Source organism: Bombina bombina, chromosome 3 (assembly GCF_027579735.1).
Source record: "Bombina bombina isolate aBomBom1 chromosome 3, aBomBom1.pri, whole genome shotgun sequence".
Classification (NCBI taxonomy): Eukaryota; Metazoa; Chordata; class Amphibia; order Anura; family Bombinatoridae; genus Bombina; species Bombina bombina.
In genome coordinates, this window is record NC_069501.1 from 634,327,428 (window position 1) to 634,351,764 (window position 24,337).

General features: G+C 41.5%; 1 protein-coding gene across 1 annotated transcript in view; it reads left to right on the top strand.

Moving 5' to 3' along the window:
• LOC128651855 (uncharacterized) overlaps positions 1-24,337 on the top strand; it is a 199,174-nt gene that overhangs the window by 67,455 nt on the left and 107,382 nt on the right. Inside the window, exon 6 of the mRNA XM_053704840.1 lies at positions 6,699-6,874. Within this exon, the coding sequence (XP_053560815.1) occupies positions 6,699-6,874 (176 nt within the window). The remainder of the gene's footprint in view (positions 1-6,698; positions 6,875-24,337) is intronic.

Consider the following 24,337-nt stretch of genomic DNA (forward strand, 5'->3'; position numbering starts at 1 on the left):
TGTATCGTCATTGACCAATAGAAATTGGTTCTAAGCACACACCTCTAGATTCAGCCTATCACAAGAAGCTTAACATAATTGGTTAAAGATTCATCACATGATCGTATCAAGCAGATGTCAGGCTAGTAACATGTTGAAACAATTTTGTAATATAAGATATTAGATATTCGTTACATTGTTTCAAAATCAAGTAATAGGTGTCAGGAGCATTGAAAGATGTCAGCCTATCTTACTCAAAATTGTCACTCCCACCTGGTCAAAGATTAATTCTATCCACCAATTGGATTCGAAAGTGTCTTACAATACAAAAATCTGCGTTCATTACCAATGACAGATTTTCATTCACACATTTCAACACACATATAATGAGATTCATCCTTCCTATGTCACACGTAGGAAAATCCTCAATTGATGCATAAATCCTCTCCATGTATGTTGATAGAAAATTTGATTGCGTTTTTCAAAAAACGGTCATAAGAGAATGATGTCAACATCCTTCCTATATCACACGAATGTAAATACTCTATTGATGTAGAAAAATAAATAAAGCCTCTCCATATATATAGATAGAAAATTTAAATTTTAATTGCGTTTTTCAAAAACGATCATGTCAAAACTCATTCACAAATTGACTTAAATAAGACACACTCTTCTTATCTGTCAGAGCAAAGAGTAATGTTACCACGAATAAGTATATTGACTCTATTGAAACGGAATCTTCTTGTGTGTCCCTAGTAGATTAAGTGCATAAAATAGCTTGATATCAAAAATCTATATGTAAGATTTATGAATAATATCACGTAATGCGTATCACATTTCAAATAGCAAACCAAAAAAGGGGGGACATTGTTTGCAATATTTCAGCCAATATTATCACTATAGTGCAGATCCTGCCCATTAGTGGATTAACCAAATTTAATTGCGTTTTTCAACAAACGATAATAAAAGAATAATGTCAACACTAATCCACCAATTGACTTAAATTGAACACACTATTCTTATTTATAAAAGCAACAAGTATTGTTATGCAATCATAAGATGAAATATGCTAAAGTGTATCTCTTATTACAGTGGTTATAATCATAATTTATTTTGTACTGTAATTTCCAAAACGTCATCTGCTACAAGTATAGGACTATCATTCGTGCCGGTATGGTAGTTTATTCCTATATGAGTTATTACAATAGTGTTACTGTTCCTTATGTCATGGATTATTGATCTATATGCACATTAAAAGTCACCTATTGTTCATTTACAGGAATGCCGCAAATCCATCCTGTTCATTAATCCCATTGGGTGTAAGGGTATTAAGCCAAAAAATCCAGCGGCATTCAGATTGGAGCAGCATTTTTTCTATATCTCCTCCTCTTATGCCTGGTTTTATAACCTGTAATACAGAGACTTTTAGTCGTGGTCTAGGACCATGTTTCTTTAAGTAATGTCTTGCTACCGGAGTGAGTGTTTTATTTTTACCTATATCAGTAATGCAATTTTTAATGCTATTGATATGTTCACCTATTCTGGTGCATAGTTCTCTGGTCGTAATACCCACATATCTCAAACCACATTCACATAGTAAACAGTAGACCACATTTTTGGTCCTACAATTAGTGAAACCAAGCATCCGTTTGGTTCCAGCACGTGTAGAAAATTCTCTTTCATCATGTATATATTCGCAGAAGCTACATGAGCCACAAGCATAAGTTCCACATAATCTTTTGGTACTTGTTTTTTTCCTAATAAAATGACTCTGTACCAGTTTGTTCCTTATTTTTGGTGCTCTGCGCCAGCTGGTGTTAATTCTTTGGCCTATACAATTAGCCAAAACTGGATCTGATTTCAAGATGTTAACATGTTTATTAAGTATCTCATGAATGTGCTGATGTTCTGAGTTATAGGTTGTAACGAATCTTACAGTATCATCAAGTTTTGTGTTTTTCTTTGTAGGTATGAGTAAGGAGTCTCTTGAGGTTCTTTTGGCATTTTGGAATGCCAATCTTATAATTTTTCTTGTGTAACCTCTCTCCTTCAGACACAATTTGAGCTCTTTCGCTCTTTTCATGAAAACAACATCATCTGTACAATTCCTCCTGATTCTGAGGAATTCCCCAGTAGGAATTGCTCTTTTAGTCTGTGTAGTATGACAGCTGTCATATTGTAGCAAAGAATCTGTTGCTGTCTTTTTTCTAAATAGATTAGTTTTCAGCATATTTCTCTCATCTTTATAGATCATGACATCCAAGAATTCAACTTTGGACTCACTTGTATTATAGGTCAATCTTAAATTTAGATCATTAGTATTTAAAATTGATATGAATTCTTTGAATTTATTTATGCTGCCTGTCCAGATGATAAACAAATCATCTATATAGCGACTCCACATGCTTATGTACTGTGTGTACTGTGACATATCCTCTCCAAAAACTATTTCACGCTCAAACCACCCCAAATAGATGTTCGCATATGTGGGGGCACAGCTAGAACCCATAGCGGTCCCCTGTGTCTGAAAGTAAAATCTGTCGTTGAATACAAAGTAATTGTGTTTGAGGACAAAGTGTAATAATTTTATTATAAAATAATTACGTTCTTTTTTGTCATTAGCTTGCATGTCCAAGAAATATTTGACTGCATCACAGCCTTTGTCGTGTTTGATAGACGTATAGAGTGACTCGACATCACAGGTTATTAATAGAGTTTCTGTGTCAACTGTTATGTCATTTATTTTCCCAAGTATGTCCATTGTGTCCCTGGTATAGGAAGGAGGGAAGTCACTATATCTCGTAAATATAGGTCAAGAAATCTACTCGCTTGTTCACATAGACTTCCTATACTCGAGACTATAGGTCTGCCTGGTGGTTTTGTTCTATTTTTGTGAACCTTAGGTAAGAGATATAGTGTTGCAATTTTCGGATTCTTTACTTCTAAGAAGCAATATTCCTTTTGACTAATAGTGCCTTTCATTTTGGCTTCTGTTATTAAGCTCTTATAATTTGTCAGGAATTGAATTGTAGGATTTGAGAATAACAATTTATAACATTTCTTATCACTAAGTTGTTTGTTAGCCTCCTGTATATACTCCTCCTTGTCCCAGATAACTACATTCCCCCCTTTGTCTGACGCCTTAATCACCACATCCTCCCATGTTTTAATTTCTAGGAGTGCTTCATTTTCTGCCTTCGTCAGATTGATAGTTTTCTTGTCATCACTAATTCTCAAAAAGTCTGTCATGACCATATTTAAGAATACCTGTAAAGGTGCTATTTTGTTAATACTTGGCATAAATTTAGATTTTATTCTAAGTTTCTTATCCAAAGTAACCTCAGTGGTCTCTACAGCAGACCCCTCACTCTCGTTCCAGAGTTCAACTAGAGTGTCTAACGTTCTTAAATCATCAGTAGCTGGGTCACTTTCAGTATTGAACATCTTTTTGAGTGCCAGTTTGCGGCAGAACAAGTGAAGATCCTTGATTAACTCAAACTTATCAAGTGGCGGTGTGGGGGAAAAAGAGAGGCCTCTAGCTAAAACCTTAATATGATCTTGATTTAAGATTTTTTTAGAAATGTTAATTACTTGTAATTTGTTCTCCTCTTCTACCACTTGGGTCTCCTGCCCCAATCTTCCCTCCTCATATGTTGGTTGTCCTTGACATAACCCCATCTTGTTCTGTCCCTTAGTGTTCTGTTTCCCCCCCTTGCCCCTTCTTGTTGTTCTTTTGTTCCTGAATCTAATTGATCCGATTTGCGGCCTAAAAAACTACTACTGGTAGGATTACTTTGTTCTGTATCACTATCCTCCACAGTAGAGGAGTCATAGTCTGATTGTGTGGTGTCTTTGGGAGGAGGCAAACTATTTCCTGGCCTACGTCTGGGCATTTTTTCATCCCAGGTGAATATTCGTCCTTTCTCAAAGTCCTTTAGATCTCTCTTCATTTTATTACATTTGGTTTGTATAATCTCCTTTTCCCTTTTATCTAACTCCTCCCTTAGGTCTTTGTAGGCTTGTTTAAATTTATCAATATTATCGAATTTTTGTAATTTTGTGTTGTAATCTTCAATCTCTTTATTGAGATCTACCATTACTTCTGCTTCGTAATCTGATAAAATGGCAACTAAAATTTCTGAGCAATTAATAAGGGCTTATTCCCACCTGTCTTTATAAGAGTCTATGTGGAAAGCAAACGAGGGGAATAGACGTACTCTTAGGCCCCTAGGTATAAGGTGCTTTGCAAGGTACTTATCATAGGCACTCTTGTTCCAGAATGATCTGGTATTTTTTTTTAATTAAGTGTCCTAAGGTTTTAAGTCCTTCCTCCCAATTGTTAATTTCTGTATCAATATTGATTGTTTGGTCACAAAAACCTGCAAATGTTTTTTCAATGTCTTTCATGCGTTGGTCAATACGGTTTTTAAAATCTTGTGATAAGCTAGATGCCATATTGTTTTATTTTAACCTTTACAGTTTACTTCAGGTCTGAAGTTGCGCTAAATATTCTAGCTCAGTTTCAGAATTCACTCGAATAGCACTGTTGTGATATCCATTGAAAGTAATGGTTGTGCTTGAGCAAAGTTGGCTGTACTAACCCTTCTCTTGTTAATGCACTTTACCATGGACTTGTGATATCAAAGTTGCATGCTAATGGTAGCACGGTAAAGTGAAACTGGTTATTGCGCTTGCTATCAGCGCCCCACTTGCAGTCTGGCCCCAAGTGTGAAATTAGATGAAAAAAGTTTATTTAACCCCTTAATGACAACTGACGTACCAGGTACGTCATGCATTAACTTACAGTTAATGACAATAGACGTACCTGGTACGTCAGTTGTCTAAGAGAGTGCTGGAAGCGATCGCAATCGCTTCCAGCAGCTCTCAGGGTATTGCAGTGATGCCTCCATATGGAAGCATCCTGCAATACCCTTTCAGAAGACTCCGATGCAGAGAGAGCCACTCTGTGGCCCTCTCTACACCGGTAGCGATGGTGCCGGTTCGTTGGTGGGTGGGAGCGCAACAGGGAGGCGGGTGGGCGGCCCATCGCTACCCGGCATCCGGCTCCTGTAAGTGCAATGTGCACGCCGGGTGCCGGGAGCGTGCGGGGGCGCGCATGCGCGTGCGCGCGCGGGGGTGCGTGCGCGCGCGATTAGCTACCCACACTGACACCAATGAGGAGGGAAGAGGGGGGAAAAAATAAATATATAAGGATCTGGGAGGGGGAGGGGGTTGGGGTATTGTGGGGGGCTGCTACACTACAGAAAACATTTAAAATGGCAATAAAAGATCAAAAAAACACTTTTTTTGGGGGCAAATTGGGTACTGGCAGACAGCTGCCAGTACCCAAGATGGCGGCAATTAGGTAGGGGAGAGGGTTAGAGAGCTGGGGGGGGGGATCATGGAGGTTGGGGCTAAGGCAGGAGTCCATCACAGCTAAAACATTTTATTTTTTTTTATTAAAAAAAAGAAAAACTCCTTTTATTTAGTACTGGCAGACTTTCTGCCAGTACTTAAGATGGCGGGGACAATTGTGGGGTGGGGGAGGGAAGAGAACTGTTTGGGAGGGATCAGGGGGTGGGATGTGTCAGGTGGGAGGCTGATCTCTACCCTAAAGCTAAAATTAACCCTGCAAGCTCCCTACAAGCTACCTAATTTAACCCCTTAACTGCTGGGCATAATTTACGTGTGGTGCGCAGCAGCATTTAGCGGCCTTCTACTTACCAAAAAGCAACCCCAAAGCCATATAAGTCTGCTATTTCTGAACAAAGGGGATCCCAAAGAAGCATTTACAACCATTTGTGCCTTAATTGCAGAAGCTGTTTGTAAATAATTTCAGTGGGAAACCTAAAGTTTGTGACAAAATTTGTGAAAAAGTGAACTTTTTTTTTTATTTGATGACATTTGGCGGTGAAATGGTGGCATGAAATATACCAAAATGGGCCTAGATCAATACTTTGGGTTGTCTTCTAAAAAAAAATATATACATGTCAAGGGATATTCAGGTATTCCTGACAGATATCAGGGTTCCAATGTAACTAGCGCTAATTTTGAAAAAAAGTTGTTTGGAAATAGCAAAGTGCTACTTGTATTTATGGCCCTATAACTTGCAAAAAAAGTAAAGAACATGTAAACATTGGGTATTTCTAAACTCAGGACAAAATTTAGAAACTATTTAGCATAGGTGTTTTTTGGTGATTGTAGATGTGTAACAGATTTTGGGGGTCAAAGTTAGAAAAAGTGTGTTTTTTTCAATTTTTTCCTCATATTTTATATTTTTTTTATAGGAAATTATAAGATATGATGAAAATAATGGTATCCTTAGAAAGTCCATTTAATGGCGAGAAAAACGGTATATAATATGTGTGGGTACAGTAAATGAGTAAGAGGGAAATTACAGCTAAACACAAACACTGCAGAAATGTAAAAATAGCCATTGTCATTAAGGGTAAGAAAATTGAAAAATGGTCCGGTCATTAAGGGGTTAATAATATAAATGTAGGCTGCATATCAATTAAAAAAATATTACTTTAATATATTTAGAAAAGGTAATTTTCAGATACATTTTACAACCTTTTATGGTATGATAGGTGTGCATTACTTTCATAATATTTAACTTGTTTTTTTTGACACCCCCCTCAACAAAAAATATTAGTGGATGTAGTTATTCTTGTCTTTCTAAATTAGGATTTACAAACCCAAGCATCTTTTTTTTTTAGGTTCTGCATCCTTACTTGGACAACCATAGTGTTCTTCTTGTTCAAATATTTGGTATGACTGCTGTTTATAAGCCTCATCCAAGCAATGACCAGCGCGGACGTGTCATTTCACAAAATGGACAAGATCTTACGTTGCACTCACTGTTAGGTTGGACAGTTTTTCCTCTGTTTGACAGGTAAAGTATTTTTTGTAACATGAAGTAAATACAGACTATGGGGCCGATTTGTTAAGCTGCGAATGCAGCAGTCTAAGACCGCTGCTCCTTAACTCATCTGCCACCTCTGAGGTGGCGGACAGCAATCATCCCAATCAGATACGATCGGGATGATTGGCACCCCCTGCTATGGGCCGCGAGTGTGCAGGGGTGGCATTGCACAAGCATTTCACCAGAAATGCTTGTGCAATGTTAAATGCAGACAGCGAATTTTGTAAGATCATTTGAAATCCTTCCTCTTTTTAAGTGTTTAAAGTGAAAAAATAAACTGCCAATAAAACAAGATTTAACAAACAATTGTGTAGCATATTTACACTTTCTGACAAGTTAAGAGATGTTTTTTCCCACAGAAATGTTCAGTGCTCAATCAGTTATTTGTTGACAGTAAAACCAAACATAGCATACCTTAAAGTGCCATAAAACATGTTGAGATCTGTGCATATCCTAAAATTAAGTAAAAAAAAAGTTTGCATAAAAAAAATTGTTTAAAAATTGCTGGCAAGTATTTAAAATAATTTTCAAAAATAAGCTAAATTAGTTACAAAGTCATGCTGCCTGGAGTAGTCTGTTCCACCTCCCCTTACCAGTGTTTAGCATCAGAAACACAGGCATTGTATTTTAACTGAGTTCACAGCAGCTTATTTGCTTCTAGGCATGCTCCAGCAGACAATGAGTGTTAAAGTTTGCATTCTACTAAAGCAAATGTGTAGATAGATAGAGCCATATAAGGGGGGGGGGGGGGGCACTGCCGTATAAATTTACAGGTAAAGTAATTAAAGTACATATTATTATATTTTGTCTCTATCCCAACTTGTTTTATGTCCCTTTAATAAAGCCATTTGCTTACCTGGAGCCCCATACCACTGTTAACTCTATTCATGACCTAGTCCCTAAGCCATTAACCTTATATACAATCTAGTCCCCACCATTACACAGTAACTTAAGCATTCATTATGATGCACCTTACACAGAATCCTCTGCTGCAAACCTTCCCCCTAACCCTAAAAACACACGTTTATGATCCCTACCATCAGAAACCCTAGCTACAGGAATCTCCCCCATCAGTAACCCTCATACTAAAACTTCACTAACATCTAACCACCCATTTATTACAGATCCCCATCTTAATATAAAGAAAACAACTTCACAAGTCCTTAAAATCAAATTGTTCTTATTTCATGTTAAAATTTGCCATTCTTCAGACATCCTTGGCACCTCTGTACATGATGAGCCTCCTCCAGGATTCACCCCTATGCATTAGAAATAACAAATATATTTGAATTTGCTTAATGTCAACACTATGCTTTCCTACTATTCTAATCTGAGGAATCAATTTTTATATGAAGCGCAACTGATTTGTTTGAGGTGTTTACTGGTTGTGTATTCTACACTGTCTTCTTCCTCAAAAACAACTACCTATTCTTAAACTTGCTAGTTGTGAGTTGAGCCTTTCAATGGGTTGTATTCCAATCCATTAGATAAGCCCATCAGCTTAATTTCTAAAGCCATTACAAACCATGAAATCAGCAAATACTGTTCGGGTTACGTATAAAATATTTCTGGGTAATTTATTTATTTTCTTATTAATTAAGGGAATTGTTGCAAAGGATCAACAAATGATCCCACAGGAACAAAGCAAACTTGATAATAGAAGCAAATTGAAAAGTTGTTTAAAATTGCATTGTCTATCAAGAAAGTTACATTTAATTTTTTACTTGAATAATTGTACAATTGTACAAGAGGTGTATACACGCACATGGGCTTTCATTGCTAATATATATATATATATATATATATATATACACTCACCGGCCACTTTATTAGGTACACTTGTTCAATTGCTTGATGGGCTACAACAGCAAAAGGCCACACCGTGTACCACTCCTGTCAGCTAAGAACAGGGAACTGAGGCTACAATTCACACAGATTAACCAAAACTGGACAATAAAAGATTGGAAAAACGTTTCCTGTTCAGATGAGTCTTGATTTCAGCTGCAACATTCAGATGGTAGGGTCAGAATTTGGCGTAAACAACATGAAAGCATGGATCCACCCTGCCTTGTATCAAAGGTTCAGGCTGCTGGTGGTGGTGTAATGGTGTGGGGGATATTTTCTTGGCACACTTTGGGCCCCTTAGTACCAATTGAGCATCATTTAAATGTCACGGCCTACCTGAGTATTGTTGCTGTCCATGTCCATCCCTTTATGTCTTCAGTGTACCCATCTTCTGATGGCTAATTCCAGCAGGATAATGCACCATTTCACAAAGCTCAAATCATCTCAAACTGGTTTCTTGAACATGACAATGAGTTCACTGTACTCCAATGGCCTCCACAGTCACCAGATTTCAATTCAATATAGCACCTTTGGGATGTGGTGGGACAGGAGATTCACATAATGGATGTGCACCCAACAAATCTGCAACAACTGCATAATGCTATCATGTCAATATTGTTGCGCCTTGTCGCTCTAGCTGTTGCTAGGGACGCGGCGCTTGCTGCTCGTTGCCTAGGTCGGAGATGGCTCCTGTCTGCGTGCGGCGGTGACATCATCGCCGCACACTCCCTCCTTCCTGATGCCGGTCTGGATTCCTCCTGTGGCGCGAACCCTGCAGCTATGTAAGTACTTCACTTACATTCACCTGTGCCCAAGTATAGGTGTTACTTTCTGTTCTCCTGGGTGATTTTGTTGCTATATTGCTGGACTGATATACTGCTGCTGAACTCTGCTTGTCTTACCACTCTGTCTGTTAACCCCTTAATTGCTGGATTGATATACTGCTGCTGATCTCTGCTTGTCTGACCACTCTACTTGATTAACCCCTATTGTTCTGGATTGCCTCTCTATTGCCAAACGCTGCCTGCCTGACCATTCTAGTGGTTTACCCTTGGACTGCTTTACCGTTGCAAAACCCTGCCTGCCTGACCATTCTAGTTGTATACCCTTGGACTGCTTTACCGTTGCCAAACCCTGCCTGCCTGACCATTCTAGTGGTTTACCCTTGGACTGCTCTAATTCCCTGCCTGTTGCCGCCGAAGACTACCCTGCCTGTGGTGAGTGCCGCCCACCTCATCTTGCAAACTTTCTCTGCTCTGGGATATTCCCTATCATTCTGGCTCGACGTCAGGATAAGAAGACTACTGGCCGAGTTCGGTCTGATAGCGGAATATCCCACGAGCATTACAAATATGGACCAAAATCTCCGAGGAATGTTTCAAACACCTTTTTGAATCTATGCCAAAATGGGGTCTGTCATGAGATGCAGGACATATGCAGGACACAGCAATGATGGTACAACTCTATTTTATTACAGAGCATAGCAATACACATCCAGACAGGTTGATTGTACTAAACTAACTGCAACACAGACACCGGACCTAAGCCCCGCCCACATGCTAGTGACATCACATCCTGCTATCATCACATCTTCCCCTTTTTCAAAGGCAAAGCATACATTCGCATATATTAAATAACAAGGTACACCAACAGGGTATACAACAACATTTTGTTTTAGAACATTATAAAAACAGATAGATTAGAAAACATGAACAAATAAATTACATCCTGACTTGGACATCGGGGTAGACTACCCTAGTCCACAGTGACCATGGGATTATTCTGCCCATACTTCCGGTCACTGTTCTAGCTAAAGTCAGTCCCTGTATCGGGCCGGAAGCCTCACCACTCTTCCGCTTGATGTAACTTTGCATGAACTGTCCTCTGATACAGAAGATGGTGAACAAGAGTCTGCTGGAGGCAAAGATATATCCCCGCTATGATCTTGCTGAGGGGAAGGCACCTCCCTTAGAACAGGGGATCCCACCGGCGGGTGGTACTGAGGTATCCGGTTCCAGACTCTCAGGTACAGGCTGAAGATGTCTTCGGTTACGGCGTGTAACCGTCCCTCCCTCTGTAAGGACTGTGTAAGACCTTGGTTCTGGAGAGCGGGCCCACTACCGTAGCAGGCGTCTTCCATTTCTTCTCATCATCCAGTTTAATTCTGACACTTTGGCCCGCTTTCAGTTCCTGTAAAGGCCTGACAGAATGTCTCCTGTCGTAGAAGAAACGATAACCCTTTTTGGCCTCTTCATCCCTCCTAAGGACTTCGTCCCGAGGAACAGGGCCAGGCGGCTTGAAGACACCCACTGAGGGTAAAGTAGTGCGAATCTGGCGTCCTAGCATCAGCTGTGCCGGGCTAAACCCGGTGGCTTGAATGGGCGTCGCCCTGTATGACAAGAGGGCTAGGTACGGTTTCAGATTGCTTTAGAATGAATTTTGTTGTTTGAACTGCCCTTTCAGCCATTCCGTTGGCCTGCGGATAATGTGGACTTGACGTGGAATGTACAAAATCATATTCCCTGCTGAAAGCACTGAACTCTGTAGAAGCGAACTGCATGCCATTATCACTCACTAGCTCCATTGGAATGCCCCAGCGGGCGAACAAGTTCTTCAGGCGAATGATAACGGCCTGACTTGTGATATCATTCAGGGGTGCTATTTCCAAATACCTGGAATAGTAGTCGATAACAACAAGAAACTTTTTCCCGTGCAGTTCGCACAAATCAGCAGCTATTTTCTGCCACGGCCCCCGCAGGCAGCGGAGTAGACATTAAGGGCTCCCTTCTCTGAGTAGGCCGGCGTTCCCGGCAAAAGGCACATTTAGACACATGATTTGCAATGTCGGAGCTGATCCCAGGCCACCACACAGCTGTAGCTGCTCTTTCTCTGCACTTTGTGATGCCTAAGTGCCCATCGTGTATCCTGTTCAACATCTCCTTCCTCATGCTGACAGGAATTACAATACGGTCTTGGAACAGCACCAACCCCTCCAGCTCCGTGAGCTGCGACCTCTCTGGCTGGTAAGCATTTAAAGACATCCAGGCTGCCCGGCTCTCGGGCCAGCCATCTCTTATGTACCTTATAACTTCTTGCAGATCTGTGTCCAAATATGTCTCTTTCTTTATCTCTTCCAGTTTCCTTGAAGAAATGGACTTAGAGGCCAGAACTGAATCAACATACACTTTTACATCCGACTCTGTGGAGGATTCTTCAGCAGCAGCCAGCGGGAGCCTGGACAGTGTATCCGCCACAACCAGCTGCTTCCCCGGCACATGCACTGCCTGAACATTGAACCTGAGCAGTCTCATTAAAAGTCTCTGGCATCTCAAGGGTGTTTTGTCGATGTCATAAGAATTGATAAGAGGGACTAGCGGTTTGTGGTCAGTTTCCAGACTAAATTTCTCCAAACCCACTAGATAACGCTGAAAGCGCTCACAGGCCCAAACTGCAGCCAGGCACTCTTTCTCAATTTGAGCGTATTTTGACTCCGCAGCCGTCAGTGTGCGGGAACAGTAGGCGATGGGCTGTAGTTTGTTGTCATTCAGCTGCAGAAGTGCAGCCCCCAACCCATAACTGCTTGCATCAGCACTAACCACAGTCTTTTTTGAAGGGTCGTAGAACCCCAGCACTGGGGCAGACCCCAGCAGGGACTTAGCATGCAGGAACGCTTTTTCTTGTGAGGGTCCCCAAACCCAGGCAACATCTTTCTTAAGCAACTCTGTGATAGGGTGCAAAACTGTAGATAAATCTGGAAGAAACTTGCCCACGTAATTTACAAGGCCCAATATCTGTCTCAGCTCATGTACATCAGAAGGGCTTTTCATCTGTTCGATAGCCCGAATTTTCTCGGGGTCCGGCTTGATGCCATCCCCGTTGATGATATGCCCAAAGTAGCATAATTCAGTTTTCCTAAAATGACATTTTTCTTTATTCAGCTTCAGCCCAGACTCTTTGATAGCCTGCAGCACACAACTCAAACGCTGATCATGCTCTTCCACTGTAGATCCATACACTAGAATGTCGTCCATGACGACTGCTGTGCCCACGTGGCCACTCAGGAGAGAACTCATTTCCCTCTGAAAGATCTCAGGAGCGGAGGATATCCCAAAGGGAAGTCTGCAGAAGCAGAACCGACCTACCGGAGTGATGAAGGTAGTCAGTTTGCGGCACTTTGGATCCAGGGGGATCTGCCAAAAGCCGCTAGAAGCGTCTAATGTGGAAAAGAACTTCGCCCCAGCCAACTTCGGGGCTATATCTTCCAATGTCGGCAGCACAAATCTCTCCCTCTTCACTGCCTCATTCAACCTTTTCAGGTCCACACAGATGCGCACCTTTCCGTTTTTCTTTGCAACTGGTACAATGGGGGCACACCAATCAGTTGCTTCAACAACCTCTTCAATAACCCCCCATAGACTTCATGCGCATGAGCTCTTTCTCCACTTGAGGCATGAGCGGGAACGGAATTCTACGAGGAGTAGAAATACTGTACGGGACTGCGTCACTTTTAAGTGCTATACGGACAGGTTTGCAGCTCAGTAGGCCCAACTCGCCAAACATATCTTCAGAGATCTCATTCACTCTGGCCACGAGGCCCAAGTCACAGGCTGCTTTTCTGCTCAATAAACTGTTAAACACACTGACCTCGGATCACATGCACCCACATGGTGAACTTCCTTTGTTTGTACTCACAGCTGGCAAGAAATTTCCCCACACAATCAATGCGGCCACCAGGACTATGAACATTTGTAGTAACCTTTGCCAGCTGGGGCTGTCGAGGCAGTTTCATAAATTCAGCAAAAGACATTACAGTGATATCTGCTCCTGTGTCAATCTTAAAATCAACTTTGGCTCCCATTACAGTAAAAGTAACTTTCCAATCTTCCTCTGAGCTTGTCCGTTCCACAACAGACCCCACCTAAGGACACTTCCTGACCCTCCTGGTCACTGTCCACCTGCATCTCCTTAATGTATTCAGTTTTACACACACTTCAAATGGCCTATTCTGTTACATTTTCTGCATCTTTTATCTCTGGCCGGGCATATAGCACTCTGATCATGAGCCCGGTAGCACCGTGTGCATCGGCCATGTTGCGCCCATCCACTTCTAGGCCTTTCCAATACTTTAGATCTACCGCTCACAACTGTGCCTTTCACTAGTAATATTCCTAGACTGTTGCACTTCATCCACAATACTCTCAGACCTCAGATCAGCACTTTGCTTTTTCACCAGTTCACTCTGGCGGGCCATCCTAATAGCCCCGTCTAACGTTAAATCAGGCTCTAACTGCAGCTTCAGGGAGACTTCAGCATCTGCAATTCCAATAACTATTCTGTCTCTGATTTGCTCTTCTTTAGGCAACACCAAACTCACAGAATTCAGCTAATTCATACAGGCTGCGCACAAATGACTCCACAGATTCTCCCACACGCTGATTACGTTTGTGAGGAAAACAAGCTCTCTCATGAATCACATTTCTTTTGGGCACAAAGTGGGCACTGAGTTTATCCATAACTATATCAAAGTTAACTTCGTCCCCTTCTTGGAAAGTAAAAGCATTGAACACTGGCTCTACATCTTTCCCCCATAGAATATAAAAGAGAATTAACTTGTACTTCACCTCTCTCCTTGTTCAGTTTGGGATGCAATCCTGAAGCGTGCTGAAACCGCTGACGCACCATGTGGGCCAAGCTGCAGGCTGAGAAAAGTCAAAAGGCTCAGGTGGGGTAAACTTTGACATCGTCATCATCAGAAACAGAAGCGTAGTCCAGAACTTCTGACACCATGTCATGAGATGCAGGACATATGCAGGACACAGCAATGATGGTAACAACTCATATTTTATTACAGAGCATAGCAATACACATCCAGACAGGTTGATTGTACTAAACTAACTGCAACACAGACACCGGACCTAAGCCCCGCCCACATGCTAGTGACATCACATCCTGCTATCATCACAGGGTCCAACCCGGGGTACTAGCAAGGTGTACCTAATAAAGTGTCCTGTAAGTATATATATATATCAAAGCCTATGTTTGTGAGCTTGTAATAAATCACTGAATTGCAATCCAGGAGTGCTGCAGTCTTTCTATCGTTTTTATATATATATATATATATATATATATATATATATATATATATATATATATATATACATGCAAAATGGGTAGCACCGGTATAAAAGTTGAAAGTAAAATGTTTGCTCGTGACGGAAAGCTGACATGCACTAACCAGATTTTGTGAACATGCTAACTTCTTCTCCCCATAGACTTCAATAGAGAAGTGGAAAAAAACTTAACACTTATCGCTGCGCCGATAACCCGCCTGGTAGTTATGAATATTTTACATTCCAGTATTCTTCACATAGATGAAATGTCTACTTTATTTTTTTTAAATAGATATATATTATATATAGAGAGAGAGAGAATGTATTTTTTTGTAAAATATATATCTATACCTATATACATATATACGCACATATAAACCTTAATACACATGTTTATACGTATATACAGGTGTGTATGTGTGTATATATATATATATATTAACATTTATATACATACATACACACTGCGTATACTGTATATGCATTATAACTCTTTCATTCAAATTCTTGGCCCTGATGATCGAAAGTGCACAAGGCGGCGATTTATTCAAAAAGGCAGCATCCTGAGAGGTGTTTTTACTATACTATCGCAATGGGTGTTGATGAGGGATATATTCCAAGCAGCATCGTCACCTACATTGATTATGTAAAGTAAAGGATCCCTTTTTAAATATAAACACACAACTAAGTGAAATTACCTCAGCCTACAAGAATAACCTAAATCCCCCATAATATCCCCCATTACTATTACCTCCCTACACTATTAACCCCTAAAACTGCCACATCCCCCATCGCAAACTACCCCACTACACTATTAACCCATAAAACTGAAATAACCCCTACTCTTCTTAACCCCTCAAACCGCCACATCCCCAATGCAATAAAACTCCCTACCCTAATTAACCCTAAACCGCCACATCCCCACCACGCAAAAAAAACTCCCTACCCTAATTAACCCTAAACCGCCACATCACTCACCCCAATTAACTCCCTATACTACTTAACCCCTAAACTACCACATCCCCCACTGCAATAAACTCCCTACTCTACTTAAACCCTAAATCGCCAATACCCCCACCGCAATAAACCCCTACTCTACTTAACCCTTAAAAGCACCCTTTACACCCATCACAACTACCCTAATAACCCCTCTAACCGCCACAACCCCCCATTGCCAAACTACTCCTACACTGGTTGCACATGTATGCTTCATGTTATTGGCTCACCCATGTGAATTGCTTTTCTCTTGTTAAGTGTATCCAGTCCACGGATCATCCATTACTTGTGGGATATTTCTCCTTCCCAACAGGAAGTTGCAAGAGGATCACCCACAGCAGAGCTGCTATATAGCTCCCTCCCCTAACTGCCATATCCAGTCATTCTCTTGCAACTCTCAACAAAGATGGACGTAGTAAGGAGGAGAGTGGTGTATTATAGTTAGTTTCTTAACTTCAATCAAAAGTTTGTTATTTTTAAATGGTACCGGAGTGTACTGTTTTATCAAAGGGCAGCATTAGAAGAAGAATCTGCCTGTGATTTCTATGATCTTAGCAGAAGTAACTAAGATCCATTGCCGTTCTCACATATTCTGAGGAGTGAGGTAACTTCAGAGAGGGAATGGCGTGCAGGTTTTCCTGCAATAAGGTATGTGCAGTAAACATATTTCTAGGGATGGAACTTGCTAGAAAATGCTGCTGATACCGGATTAATGTAAGTTAAGCCTAAATTGCAGTGATTTAATAGCGACTGGTATCAGGCTTATTAACAGAGATACATACTCTTATAAAAGTGTAATATAAACGTTTGCTGGCATGTTTAATCGTTTTTATATATGCTTTGGTGATAAAACTTATTGGGGCCTAGTTTTTTCCACATGGCTGGCTTTATTTTTGCCTAGAAACAGAGGCTTTCCACTGTTATAGTATAAAAGTTACAGTTTGGTGCAGTTTAAAATTACAAACTGTGACATTCAGCTTCCCTCAGCAGTCCCCTGCATGCTATAGGACATCTCTGATGGGCTCAAAAGGCTTCAAAAGTAGGAGCTTGTGGCAGTTGTTATGACTGTTTTAAAAAACATATTTTTCGTTTTGTTAATCTGTTTTTTTGTATTAAGGGGTTAATCATCCATTTGCAAGTGGGTGCAATGCTCTGCTAACTTGTTACATACACTGTAAAAACTTCGTTAGTGTAACTGCCTCTTTTTTCACTGTTATTTCAAATTTTGCCAAAATGTGTTTCTCTTAAAGGCACAGTAAGTTTTTTATATTTGCTTGTTAACTTTGTTTAAAGTGTTTTCCAAGCTTGCTAGTCTCATTGCTAGTCTGTAAAAACATGTCTGACACAGAGGAAACTACTTGTTGATTATGTTTAAAAGCCATGGTGGAGCCCCATAGGAGAATGTGTACTAAATGTATTGATTTCACCCTTAAATAGTAAAGATCAGTCTTTATCTATAAAAGAATTGTCCACCAGAGGGGTCTGTCGAGGGGAAGTTATGCCGACTAACTCTCCCACGTGTCGGGACCCTTCGCCTCCCGCTCGAGGGACGCACGCTAATATGGCGCCAAGTATATCAGGGATGCCCATAGCGATTACTTTGCAGGACATGGCTGCAATCATGATAATACCCTGTCACAGGTATTAGCCAGATTGCCTGAATTGAGAGGCAAGCGCGATAGCTCTGGGTGTTAGACGAGATACAGAGCGCGTAGATGCTGTAAGAGCCATGTCTGATTACTCGCGTCACAATATGCAGAACCTGAGGACGGGGAGTAGGCTTCAGTCTGTGGGTGAAGTCTCTGGATTCGGGGAGACCTGATTCAGAGATTTTCTAATTTTAAAGTTAAGCTTGAGAACCTCCGTGTGTTACCTTGGGGAGGTATTAGCTGCTACTGAATGACTGTGACACAATTGCAGTGCCAGAAAAATTGTGTAGGCTGGATAATACTATGCAGTTGCCGGTGAGTACTGATTGTTTATACCAATACCTAAAAGGCTTACAGAAATTATTAGTAAGGAGTGGGATAGACCCGGTGTGCCCTTTTCCCCACCTCCTATATTTAGAAAAATGTTTCCAATAGATGCCACTACACGGGACAGTCCCTAAGGTGGAGGGGAGCAGTTTCTTACTTTAGCAAAGCGTACCCACTATCCCGGTTGAGGACAGTTGTGCTTTTTCAGATCCAATGGATAAAAAATTAGAGGGTTTCCTTAAAAAAATGTTTATTCAACAAGGTTTTTATTTTACAGCCCCTTGCATGCATTGGCCTGTCACTGCTGCGGCGGGGTTCTGGTTTGAGGCCCTGGAAGAGGCCATACCATACAGCTCCATTGACTGAAATTATTGACAAGCTTAGAACACTTAAGCTAGCTAACTCATTTGTTTCTGATGCCATTGTTCATTTGACTAAACTAACGGCTAAGAATTCCAGATTCGCTCATCCAGGCGCGTAGGGCGCTATGGCTTAAATCCTGGTCAAGCTGATGTGGACTTCAAGTCTAAATTACTTAACATTCCTTTCAAGGGGCAGGACCCTTATTCGGGCCTGGTTTGAAAGAAATTATTGCTGACATTACTCGGAGGTAAGGGTCATACCCTTCCTCATGACAGGCGCCAAATCAAGGGCCAAACAGTCTAATTTTCGTGCCTTTCGAAATTTCAAGGCAGGTGCAGGATCAGCTCCCTCTACCTTCAAAAACAAGAGGGAACTTTTCCTCAATCTAAGCAGGCCTGGAAACCTACCCAGTCCTGGAACAAGGGCAAGCAGGCCGAAAGCCTGCTGCTGCCTCCAAGACAGAATGAAGTAGCGGCCCCCTATCCGACACGGATCTAGTAGGGGGCAGAACTCTCTCTCTTCAACAGGCGTGGTGGGCAAGAGAATGTTCAGGATCCTGGGCGTTGGAGATCATATCTCAGGGATATCTTCTGGACTTCAAAGCTTCTCCCCCACAAGGGAGATTTCACCTTTCAAGATATATCTGCAAACCAGATAAAGAAAGAGGCATTCCTAAGCTGCGTGCAAGACCTCCTTGTAATGGGAGTGATCCATCCAGTTTCCGCGTACGGAACAAAGGGACAGAGGTTTTATTCAAATCTGTTTGTCGTTCCCAAAAAAAGAGGGAACCTTCAGACCAATTTGGATCTAAAGATCCTAAACAAATTCCTCAGAGTTCCCATCATTCAAGATGGAAACTATTCGAACCATTTTACCCATGATCCAAGAGGGTCAGTACATGACCACAGTGGACTTAAAGGGATGCCTACCTTCACATTCCGATCCACAAGAATCATCATCGGTTCCTGAGGTTTGCCTTTCTAGACAGGCATTACCAGTTTGTAGCTCTTCCATCGGGTTGGCTACAGCCCCAATAATTTTTACAAAGGTTCTGGGCTCACTTCTGGCGGTTCTAAGACCGCGAGGCATAGCGGTGGCTCCTTACCTAGACGACATCCTGATACAGGCGTCAAGCTTTCAAATTGCCAAGTCTCATACAGAGATAGTTCTGGCATTTCTGAGGTAGCATGGGTGGAAAGTGAACGAAGAAAAGAGTTCTCTATCTCCTCTCACAAGGGTTTCCTTCCTAGGGACTCTGATAGATTCTATAGAAATGAAAATTTACCTGACGGAGTCCAGGTTCTCAAAACTTCTAAATGCTTGCCGTGTTCTTCACTCCATTCCGCGCCCCACGGTGGCTCAGTGCATGGAAGTAATCGGCTTAATGGTAGCGGCGATGGACATAGTGCCATTTGCGCGCCTGCATCTCAGACGCTGCAATTATGCATGCTCAGTCAGTGGAATGGGGATTACACAGATTTGTCCCCTCTACTAAAATCTGGATCAGGAAACCAGAGATTCTCTTCTCTGGTGGTTATCTCGGGTCCATCTGTCCAAAGGTATGACATTTCGCAGGCCAGATTGGACCATTGTAACGACAGATGCCAGCCTTCTAGGTTGGGGTGCAGTCTGGAACTCCCCTGAAGGCTCAGGGTTCATGGACTCAGGAGGAGAAACCTCCTCCCAATAAATATTCTGGAGTTAAGAGCAATATTCAATGCTCTTCTAGCTTGGCCTCAGTTAAGCAACACTGAGGTTCATCAGATTTCAGCTCGGACAACATCACGACCTGTGGCTTACATCATCCATCAAGGGGGGACCAGGAGTTCCCTAGCGATGTCAGAAGTCCCAAGATAATTCGCTGGGCAGAGACTCACTCTTGCCACCTATCAGCGATCCATATCCCAGGGGTAGAGAACTGGGAGTGCGGATTTTCTAAGTCGGTCAGACTTTTCATCCGGGGGAGTGGGGAACTCCATCCGGAGGTGTTTGCTCAATTGGTTCTCCGTTGGGGCAAACCAGAACTGGATCTCATGGCGTCTCGCCAGAACGCCAAGCTTCCTTGTTACGGATCCAGGTCCAGGGACCCAGAAGCGGCACTGATAGATGCTTAGCAGCGCCTTGGTTCTTCAACCTGGCCTATGTGTTTCCACTGTTTTCCTCTGCTCCCTCGTTCATGATTGCCAAAATCAAACAGGAGGAGAGCATCGGTGATATTGATGAGCGCCTGCGTGGCCACGCAGGACCTGGGTATGCAGACCTATGTGGACAATGTCAACCTTTCCACCATGGACTCTGCCTCTGAGACAAGACCTTCTAATACACAGGTCCTTTACAATCCCACCGAATCTACTTCTCTGAGACTGACTGCATGGAGATTGAACGCTGATCCTATCAAAGCTGTGGCTTCTCGAGTCAGTAATTGATACCTTAATACAGGCACGAAAGCCTGTCACCAGGCAAAATTTTACACAAGAATTGGCGTAAATATCTTCATTGGTTGTGAATCCAAGAATTAATCATGGGAGGTAGGGTTAGGATCCTAGGATATTGTCCTTCCTCCAAGAGGGTTTCGACAAAGGGACTATCAGCTCAGTACTTTAAAGGGAAGATTTCTGCTCTGTCTATTCTTATTCACCACAAGCGTCATGGCAGAAGTTCCAGACGTACAGGCATTTTGTCAGGCTTTAGTCTAGAATTAAGCCTGTGTTTAAACCTGTTGCTCCCCCATGGAGCTTAAACTTGGTTCTTAAAGTTCTTCAAGTGGTTCCGTTTGAACCCCTTCATTCTATTGATATCAAACTTCTATCATGGAAAGTTCTTTTTCTGATGGCTATTTTCTCAGCTCGAAGAGTCTCGGAGTTATTTGCCTTACATTGTGATTCTCCTTATCTGATCTTTCATTCAGATAAAGTAGTTCTGAGTACAAAACCTGGGTTTTTACCTAAGGTGGTTTCAATCAAGAGATTGTTGTTCCATCATTATGCCCTAATCCTTCTTCAAAGAAGGAACGTCTTTTGCATAATCTAGACATAGTCCGTGCATTGAAGTTTTACTTGCAGGCTACTAAAGATTTTCGCCAAACATCTCACCTGTTTGTTATTTACTCTGGACAGAGGAGAGGTCAAAAGGCCTCGGCAACCTCTCTTTCTTTTTGGCTTCGGAGTATAATCCGTTTAGCATATGAGACTGCTGGACAGCAGCCCCCCTAAAAAGAATCTACAGCTCTTCTACTAGAGCTGTGGCTTCCACCTGGGCCTTTAAAAATGAGGCCTCTGTTGAACAAGATTTGCAAGGCTGCGACTTGGTCTTCGCTTCATACCATTTCAAAATTTTACAAATTTGATACTTTTGCTTCTTCGGAGGCTGATTTTGGAGAGAAAGGTTCTTACAGGCAGTGGTTCCTTCCGGTTTAAGTTCCTGCCCTTGTCCCTCCCATCATCAGTTGTACTTAAGCTTTGGTATTGGTATCCCACAAGTAATGGATGATCGTGGACTGGATACACTTAACAAGAGAAAACATAATTTATGCTTACCTGATAAATTTATTTCTCTTGTAGTGTATCCAAGTCCACGGGCCCCGCCCTGTCCTTTTAAGGCAGGTCTCAAATTTTAATTAAACTTCAGTCACCACTGCCCCTATGGTTTCTCCTTTCTCGGCTTGTTTCGGTCGAATGACTGGAGTATGGCAGTTAGGGGAGGAGCTTTATAGCAGCCTCTGCTGTGGGTGATCCTCTTGCAACTTCCTGTTGGGAAGGAGAATATCCCACAAGTAATGGATGATCCGTGGACTGGATACACTACAAGAGAAATAAATTTATCAGGTAAGCATAAATTATGTTTTTCTTCAACAAAGTAACTATACACCAAGAAAAAAAAAAAAATCAGCTAATAGAAGTAAATAGTAAAGTTGTTTAAAATTACATGCTCTGTCTGAATCATGTTTCATATCCCTTTAATGTCAATATTAAGAAAAAATAGCTAATATAATTTTTTCAATGTTTTTGCACTAATTATCATTAAATCAGTTTATGTTATATTATGCAATTAGTTTGTGCTTTTGATAGCTTAAAAGGACATGAAACTCAGATTTCTCTTGTAAGGTGTATCCAGTCCACGGATCATCCATTACTTGTGGGATATTCTCCTTCCCAACAGGAAGCTGCAAGAGGATCACCCACAGCAGAGCTATCTATATAGCTCCTCCCCTAACTGCCACTACCAGTCATTCTCTTGCAGCTCTCGACAAGATAGGAAGTAGCTAGAGAGATGTGGTGAATTTATGTAGTTTATCTTCAATCAAAAGTTTATTATTTTCAAATGGTACCGGAGTTGTACTGTTTTAGCCTCAGGCAGAAAGTTGAAGAAGAGTCTGCCTGTGGTTTTTGATGATCTTAGCAGGTTGTAACTAAGATCCATTGCTGTTCTCACACATAACTGAAGAGATGAGGTAACTTCAGCTGGGGGGATGGCGTGCAGGGTCTCCTGCTATGAGGTATGTGCAGTTTAAATTTTTCTAGAGAAATGAATATGCTAGAAAATGCTGTTAATACCGGATTTATTTAAGGTAAGCCTGATTACAGTGATTTAATAACGACTAGTATCATGCTTGCTGTAAAAGGTAATATTCTTATTACTTTCTCACATTACTGAAAATAAGATAACGTTTGCTGGAAACATTTTTTTTACATATTGGTGATAAAACCTTATTGGGGCCCAGTTTTTTCCACATGGCTGGCTAGATTTTGCCTAGGGATAGTTATTTATGGCCCTCTCACTGTGAGTACAGGTTGGGAGGGGCCTAATTTCAGGCCTAAATCATGCAGTAGTTTTTGCAGCTTGAGACTTCCAGCTTCCCTGAAGGAGTCCCCTGAACACTTAGGACCTCTACAAAGGGTTTTTGTTCCTTCAAAAGTCGTTGTATGGGCAGGTAGGGCCACAGCAGTGACTGTTAAAAAATGTTTATATCGTTTTTTTGATCCGGTTTTGAAACTAAAGGGTTAATCATCCATTTGCAAGTTGGTGCAATGCTCTGTTAGTCTATTATACACACTGTAAAAATTTCATAAGATTTACTGCTTTTTATCACTGTTTTTCAATTTCTGACAAAATTTGTTTCTCTTAAAGGCACAGTACCGTTTTTATTTTTTGCTTGTTTACATTTATCAAAGTGTTTTCCAAGCTTGCTGGTCTCATTGCTAGTCTGTTTAAACATGTCTGACATAGAGGAAACTCCTTGTTCATTATATTTAGAAGCCATTGTGGAACCCCCTCTTAGAATGTGTACCATATGCACTGATTTTACTTTAAGTTATAAAGATCATATTCTGTCTTTAAAAGATTTATCACCAGAGGAAATTGACAAGGGGGAAGTTATGCCGACTAACTTGCCCCACGTGTCAGAACCTTTGACTCCCGCTCAAGGGACTCCCGCTCAAGTGGCGCCAAGTACATCTAGCGCGCCCATGGCGTTTACTTTACAAGACATGGCGGCAGTTATGGATCATACCCTTACAGCGGTATTGTCCAAACTACCAGGGTTACAAGGGACTTACAAAAATACAGAGCTCTCTGACGTTTTAGTAGCTATGTCTGATATCCCCTCACAATATGCAGAAGCTGAGGCAGGAGAGCTTCTTTCTGTGGGTGATTTTTCTGACTCAGGGAAGATGCTTCAACCTGATTCTGATATGTCTACATTTAAATTTAAGCTTGAACACCTCCGCGTGTTGCTCAGGGAGGTCTTAGCTACTCTGGATGATTGTGACACCATTATAGTGCCAGAGAAATTGTGTAGATTGGATAAATACTATGCAGTGCCTGTTTACACTGATGTTTTTCCAATACCTAAAAGGTTTTAAGAAATTATTACTAAGGAATGGGATAGACCAGGTGTACCGTTCTCTCCCCCTCCTATTTTTAAGAAAATGTTTCCAATAGATGCCGCTACACGGGACTTATGGCAAATGGTCCCTAAGGTGGAGGGAGCAGTTTCTACCCTAGCTAAGCGTACAACTATTCCCGTCAAGGGCAGTTGTGCTTTCCTAGATCCAATGGATAAAAAGTTAGAGGGTTACCTTAAGAAAATGTTTATTCAACAAGGTTTTATTCTCCAGCCTCTTGCATGCATTGCCCCGGTCACT